At 28.7% G+C, this 7,479-nt stretch overlaps 1 protein-coding gene across 1 annotated transcript in view; it reads right to left on the bottom strand.

Moving 5' to 3' along the window:
- The window catches only part of LOC101499690 (varicose-related protein), a 9,623-nt gene extending 9,091 nt beyond the window's left edge, over positions 1–532 (bottom strand). The window contains exon 1 of the mRNA XM_027334708.2: positions 2–532. Coding sequence (XP_027190509.1) covers positions 2–268 — 267 coding nt within the window. The 5' untranslated portion in view covers positions 269–532. The remainder of the gene's footprint in view (position 1) is intronic.
- Between the last annotated feature and the right edge of the window lie 6,947 nt (positions 533–7,479).

The raw sequence follows: 7,479 nt of genomic DNA, 5'->3' as shown, positions 1-7,479 counted from the left end.
AAAGGGAACGGTGTTGAATTGGGAAATGGTGGTGATCGAAGGGATAATTGTTATTGTTGTTGTGGTGAGGGAAAGGTGTTGGGGTGAAAGGACCGGTGGGTGGAGGGTAAGAGGAGGAAGAAGAAGGTGGTGGTGGTGAAGGAGCAGATGGAGGGAATTGAGAAGAAATGTTGTTAGGGTTAGGGTTAGGGTTAGGGTTGAGATTGGGGTTAGGAGGATTGAAGAACGAGTGCATATCGAAAGGTGGTGGTTGATTGGGAGAAGCCATCACCACCAAATTGAATTGAAATGAATTTGGGGATTAATTGATGATAAATTCAATCTGATGAGGTTGGGTGATTTGGAAGGTTTATGGAGAATTTGTACGGAGATTCGGATTCAGATTCAAAGAGAGAGAGAGAGAGAGAGAGAACAGAGAGAGTGAGATCTGATTGTGAAGGAAGGAGGGAGTGTGGATTTTCGGAATTCCAAACACTTTTACTTGCAAGCGGCACGATGCATGCACTCAATCACTTCCAAGATTTTTTTTCCAGCACTAAATTTACTGTTTTTGCCTTTTGGGTCTATTCATTTTTTTCTGTTTCTTTTCTTTTAATTATTTAAAATAAATTGTGATTTTAATTTTATGAATTTAATGGTCATATATTTTCCTTCTAGATGGATTATGAAGCACACATTTGTCAACTTCAAATGAATTTGGAATTTTCTACATTTGAATTATTTAACTTTAGTGATTTTGTATTTACTTTTTTAATTAATTTTTTTTTGGATAATTTTTATTATTTAATAATAATTTTGCTCTAAAGTACAATAAAATTATTAAATGGATTTAGATTTTCTATTTTTTGAATCATCTAATTTTTTTTAATTTTATATGTATCTCTTTTAATAAACCATTTTCTTTATCTAAATAATTTTTATGATTTAATTTTAATCAATAATTTTATTTAAAATACATGAAAGTTATCAAAATCATTCGTCACTCAAAGATCGAGAATCAATTTAGTACTATTTACGTACTGATATTTGTCTTGTACTTATAAATATTTTATATTTGTTCGTTATTTTATTTTGAATCAATGTAATTAATGATTTTTTATATATATTAATATAATATTATTTGTACGTTTAAGTGTATTTTGTGTAGTAATCAAATATAATTTGTGACTTTTATAAATTTTTATTGATATTTTATATTGTGAAATAAATAATTTGACTTTTATTTGATATCATTTCATCATATTGTTTTATGTAATCATGGATTTAAACGAAAAACCCTTTTAGTATAAAATTCAATAAGACTTTTTTATTATGTCATACAACCCACCTTTATATGATTATTTTAAAGTTGGTATTGTAACATGGAAGAATTGTAGTTTCCTATTGTGGTTTCAAGACATAATTACCATATATTGTAATATATATATATATATATATATATATATATATATATATAACCTTTAACACATAGGGCACATGTTAGTATAAAAAGTAATGATTTGATTATTTTAAAATGAGAAGATAGTAAAGTGAGTAAATTAAAAGTTACGATTATTATTATTTATGATTGATCATGTATGTGCATCCATTATCAATAATTGATTGTTTATCAACGATTGATATTACTCATTTTATTATTCACTATATGAGTCTAATTCAAAAAATAAGATGTGGATTTTTGTCGAAGGTATCTAATACGATCCTCCATAAACACATGCCTGGAAATGTTGCAGATAGACCCAATATGATAGCTGAGAGGTGAATGCTCATATAATCCTTTGATTTTGGGCTTTTTATCGGAGTCTAATCCTAGCTTCCAGTAGCTTATATGGGGTGGGAAAACAAAATAAAAGGGACAAATCAATATTCGCCTAACTAAGATAGATATTGAGTAATAGGCCATTGATAAGCATAAGCGCAAAAGGTATCTTCGGATGGATGGCTATGAGTGTTGAAATGATATTCTATAAGAATAGAGAAAAGTTGACAACAAAAAAGAATGGAAAAATACGTTAGGGCGACTAACGAAGTTTTATACTCTAATCTATGTTAGACACATGTCAAATAAGTTTTTTTTTAAACACTAAATCAATATTTTTTTAGGTGGCAATTCAAGGTTAAAAATAGAGTCAGAGGGTCTATGGGTTAAGGTGTTGATCAATAAATATGGAGTAAAAGTTGGGGGATTTATCGGGGCAGTTCAAAGGGGTCTGTATGGTGGAATAATATTTTGCGGGAAGAACTAATATTAAAGAGGAATTGTTTGATAAAAAAAAATTGTTTAAAATTATTGGGAATTAGACTAATATTTTGTTTTGGAAGGATTCATGGTTGGTTGATGGAGTTTTGTTGAGAAATTTAGTAGGTTATTTCATTTGTCTTTGCAACAAGAGGAGAGTGTAGATGTTATATTAGAGATGTTGCAATTGGAAGGTGTTCGGGTGGAGATAGCGGAGGTAGTTGTTTGTGTGGGAGGAGAAATTATTGGAGTAGTGTGAAGTAGCAATGTCAATAATAAGAAATTGGAGTTCTGAATTGTGACCCTTTTAAAATTTTGATTCATGTACTTAATTTAAATTAACTTAAGATCAATATTGGTGGAAACAAAATATCTAGAATGTTCGGGATATGTTATAAGTAAATAAAACAAATTAGTTTATAATAAAGTGTGATTTATATGTGAAAATAATTAAAAATAAGGGATAGAAAGATCACACATAAAAAATATATCGGTTCACCCAACTCGGGCTAATCCAATTCTCACAACCGTAAGATTTTCACTATGTGCTTTGAAACCAGAATATTCTCATTCACACCTTTTCTCTTGATCACACATTGATCAATTACAATCTTCACCTTTCAACCTAGAAAGGATTTTTACAATCACCTTTCAGCCTTGAAAAAAAATTTACAACACACACTTAATCTAACATAAAAGATAAAGTTGAGTTACAAATGATGTGTATAATAAAAATGTTTGAGATCTTGAAACTTCTCAACACTTATTTGAGATAAATAAAGACAAACTCAGTAAATGATGATCCACAAATATAGTGAAGAGAGTTGGAGTTTGCTTGAAGAGTTTTTGACTTGTTATTACTTGAATAAGTGTTGATAGATTTGTAAATTGAATTATTGTGTTCATCTTCCAATTGATCTTCAATTTATAGATGATAAAAGACTTTGAATATTCAGTTTAAATTGAATATATTCGTTGGACACAGTTCCCAAGTGTTAGATATGTTTTAAAATAATTAAATATGTGTTTACATTGTTGTCCAAAACGTTTTTGACAAACGAAAAACGTTATTTCTTTTGGGTTTGATGAAAAACGTGAATGGGTTGTGAAATGTAAGTTGATATTGTTCCAAATTAGAATTATGCAGAGTTTTCTACAGAATAATGCAAGTATAATGTACTTGCATCTTTGCTCACAACTCATCAATTTGGAGATCAATCTGGAGTCTGATTTCCTCCTTTGTGCATTCAACTCAATTTCTAGGCTTCACTATTGACTTGAGCAGTCTTGATACTCTTTAAATTGTGGTTTGAATTGTGGAAAACAATATGTTTTAATTATGTCTTTAAAAGAGAATAATCAGAATATTATTTTGTAAAACTAGAATGTTCTTGGTTTTATGTTGTATGGAAAACGTGAATGAGTAATTTAGTAGTTGTCTAGTGTCAGTCATTTGTCTTATAAGCATGGTGTACTTTTTGTAAAAAGGTGCAACAATAGTGTCCTTGTTGTCCTTGCTCATAGCTCATCAATCTAGAGATTGATTTTAATGTTGTTTGCTTCTTTCGGCATTTAGCTAGACTTTTTGGGGTTGAGTATTGTTTTAAGTAGTCTTGACATGTGTTTATCTTAAGGTTTGGACTATGAAAAATGATTCACTTTATTTCTGCTCATAAATGAAATAACTATAATGATATTCGTTTATCTAGACTTCTTTATATTTTTAATAAACTATAATGATCTTTGTTTTTCCATACTTATGTTTTTAATAAACTAGAATGGTCTTTGTTTTTGCATAATGATCATTTGATAAACTAGAATGATCCTTTGATAAACCAGAATGATCTCGTCATCAATTTCCAATTTAGTTAAGACATTATTTGCTTTGATTGATAACATGATGTGATCATTGATTGTTGTATGAATATATTTGATCATCTTCCTTATGAAGATGTTATCTTGAAGATGTAATAATCATTCTCTTGAATGATTGATAGATGATGTATTCTTTTTTAGATTCTTTCATTATTGAGTAGATACTTTTGCATTTTAATCATGTGAATGGTTTTTTCGCTTGTTCACTTATGCAATCCATGTTCCTTAAATAAAACTGAAGTGCAATCATTAGTAGATCATCATTCATAAAATTTATTCATTTATTTCATAAGGTTTGTTGTCATTAAAACATACATAAAAAAATCTTTTACCTCAACAATCTCCTCATTTTTTATGAAGACGAACCTTTTGAATAAAACTTAAGTTTTATAGATTGATATAAATAAAATGCAAGAATCATCATAGATATGTAAATAAACTCCTCTAAACACATGCAAGAGTTCAATTTTTAACATTTTAATTAAGCTCCCCCTAAATATATGCAAGAGGTTAACTCTTAGCATTCTTAATTAATTACTTTCAACTTACATCCATCATATATTTATCTCCCCCTTTTGGCATCTATATATGATAAATATATTTATCATATATTTATCTATCATAAGCCATATTATAATCTCAAATTTATTCTTGAAAAGCCATATTCAAAATATTATATTCGAGCAACGAACAATCTATATGCTACTCAATATATGCAAAATAATTAGAGAACATGATAGATAATACTTTTAAGGATATAAAGAGGTGAATTTGTATAAAATGATGTCAATTTATTTAACATGATAGTTTGAAAGATGTTATTGTGCAAAGTGTGAAGAAAAAAAAGCATTCATTTTATTATACTTGACAAAACATCACTTTGTCTAATTATTAAAGACACTAATTTATTTTAATGTCTTTATAACAAGGACAATAATTTTGAACATCAAACTAGATTTGCACACTTTTTTACAGCATCTGAAAAAGTATAGGAATAAAGAGTGAAAATATGTTGAATTTAGGATAGAAATTAGGCATATGGATGTAGAAGTAATGACAAAGAGTGATGTAATCAATTTAAACTTTAAAGTCATACTTGCATAAAAAATAGTATGCATTCTTAGTTTTAATAGCATCTAATCAGTCACATAATATCGTTGCAAAATTGAGTGTACCTCATTTGCTGATCTTTCTCACTTGAAGTTCAATGACAATAAATCTTTGTATATTTTGGAGTTTCTCTTCGTGCTCATTCATTTATCTTGATTGATGGTTGAAATGAGATAATTTAGCTTTTGTTGTTGGGAGAGATCCTCCATTATGACATTGATTTTTGGCTATGTTTGAAATATCGTAGAGACATTAATCATATTTTTGGAATATCAATCAAGTTCTTATTTCACCATTGTGTATTCCAATAATTTGATCTCGATGAGATGTTTTGGAAGAAAGGTAAGCAGTGAGGTGGGTGAAGGAGCAAATGATTCAAGCACATTTAGGAGTTGTTGATGTTCTTCAACTATATCATTGTAATAGGCAACATTAGTTTTGATTGGACGAAACATATTCATTGTAAAAAATATTATGCTTATGTGGAGAACGCTCTGGTATTGCTTCCAGAATTAAAGCATGAACATTTTTACTTAAATTGATCATTCTCTCGTATTTTTTTGTTTTGCCATCCATTATCAAACTTTGGAATTTTTTGACGATGACGTTTAAACATTATCAACTTTGTGATTTATCCAAATTTAACATTGTAGTTATTTTTCTTCATCGTCCTATCTTTCATTATGAAAATCAACATATTCATCGAACATAACATGCATAATTTCATCTACAGTTTGGGCCTTAAGATTTTATATTCTATAATATTTATAGACTATAGAGCATTCATAAAATATGCTTTTATGACATTTTGAAACAAATTTATCATACTTTCTTTATCATGCAAAACATAGTAATGACATTCAAAAATATGAAAGCATGATATGTTTTGCTTTCTATTTTTCAAATATTCATATGAAGCTATGTTCAAGATATTTTCTAGTAGAGCCAAGATTAAAAATATGGCGAACAATTTTTATGGCTTCTCCCAAAATTTATTTTTGAACACTTGATTCATTTAAAATTGTTCAAGTCATTTCTTGTAATTATTTTTTTTAGAAACAACTCCATATTGTTAGAAAGTTCTTTGACAAGAATATCATGTGAAATATCATTTTCATCAAAGAATGATTTGAAGAATGACGTTTCAAATTTCCTTTAATAATTTCTTGTAGAAATGACAATTCTTTTTCAAAATACTTAAAAACATGATTCGGTTGGAAATTCATCTAAGTATAAAACATAAGGATTTTTCTTTAAACTAAAACATGAGGATGTTTGTTTTACCTCAGCAATGTGGGGTTTAAAAAATAACTTTAAAATCAATTTTACAAAGTTATCTTTCACATATCAAACATTCTTAATCTATGCAAAATTATTTCAACTAATGATTCATGTACCTTTGATTTGTTAATGTTTACAAATGTTATAAACCATCCAAATATTTGTAATGACAGGAGGCACCATACTTTTCCATTCATGTGTATTGAGCATGCCTTATTCGTGTATCAATGTTCTTTCTTGATTGTTGTATGATGTTGCTGTATCACAAGTTAGTAATGATTTTGGTATACATACTTGTTTGGGTCCTTGATGGTTAGTCTATCTTCTTATAGAAGATTTTTTTTCTTATGATAATAGTTTTGTTCAGCATGACCAATCTTTAAACAGTAAGAACAATTCTTTTTTGTGTTTGGAGAATGTTCTGATATGAGACCAGAACATTCTTCGTTTTCTGAAAATCGTTTTGATTTAAATTTTTTATCCGTTTTTTTTGTAAAAACATGTGGAATCAAATCCAATTTTGTTACAGTAACATCTTTTATTACCTTTACCGTCCTTCTTTTTTGACACAAAAGTTTTCATAAGACTTTTCTTTTTGAGAAGTTTTGAAATGTAAATCATCTTTGTCAAATATCCTTTCTTCACATATTATGTTTTTCTGCAAAGTTTCAGTGGTTTTTACCAAGTTGGTTAAATCTTTTTTCAATTCATGAACCTCTATTTTTAAAGAGGTATTTTCTTCCTTAGGTTTAGAACATTATGGACAGTGACTTTTTATGGTTATCTCATTGAAAATCTTTTGTTGCTCAAACATTTTCAAATGAGATTGCTGCAAGCATTGGATGGCCTTTTTGAATTCGTCATTCATAGCTTGGACTTTCTCTTTTTCTTATTTTTCTTTGCAGAGTTTTTTTTGAAGTACCAATGTCAATCACAAGAAAGGGGGGGGGGGGGGGGGGGGGGGGGGGTTTTTT

This window comes from Cicer arietinum, chromosome 5 (assembly GCF_000331145.2).
Source record: "Cicer arietinum cultivar CDC Frontier isolate Library 1 chromosome 5, Cicar.CDCFrontier_v2.0, whole genome shotgun sequence".
In the NCBI taxonomy this organism is placed as follows: Eukaryota; Viridiplantae; Streptophyta; class Magnoliopsida; order Fabales; family Fabaceae; genus Cicer; species Cicer arietinum.
The sequence above is the reverse complement of the archived record's forward strand: the minus strand, read 5'-3'. Positions and strand labels throughout refer to the sequence as shown.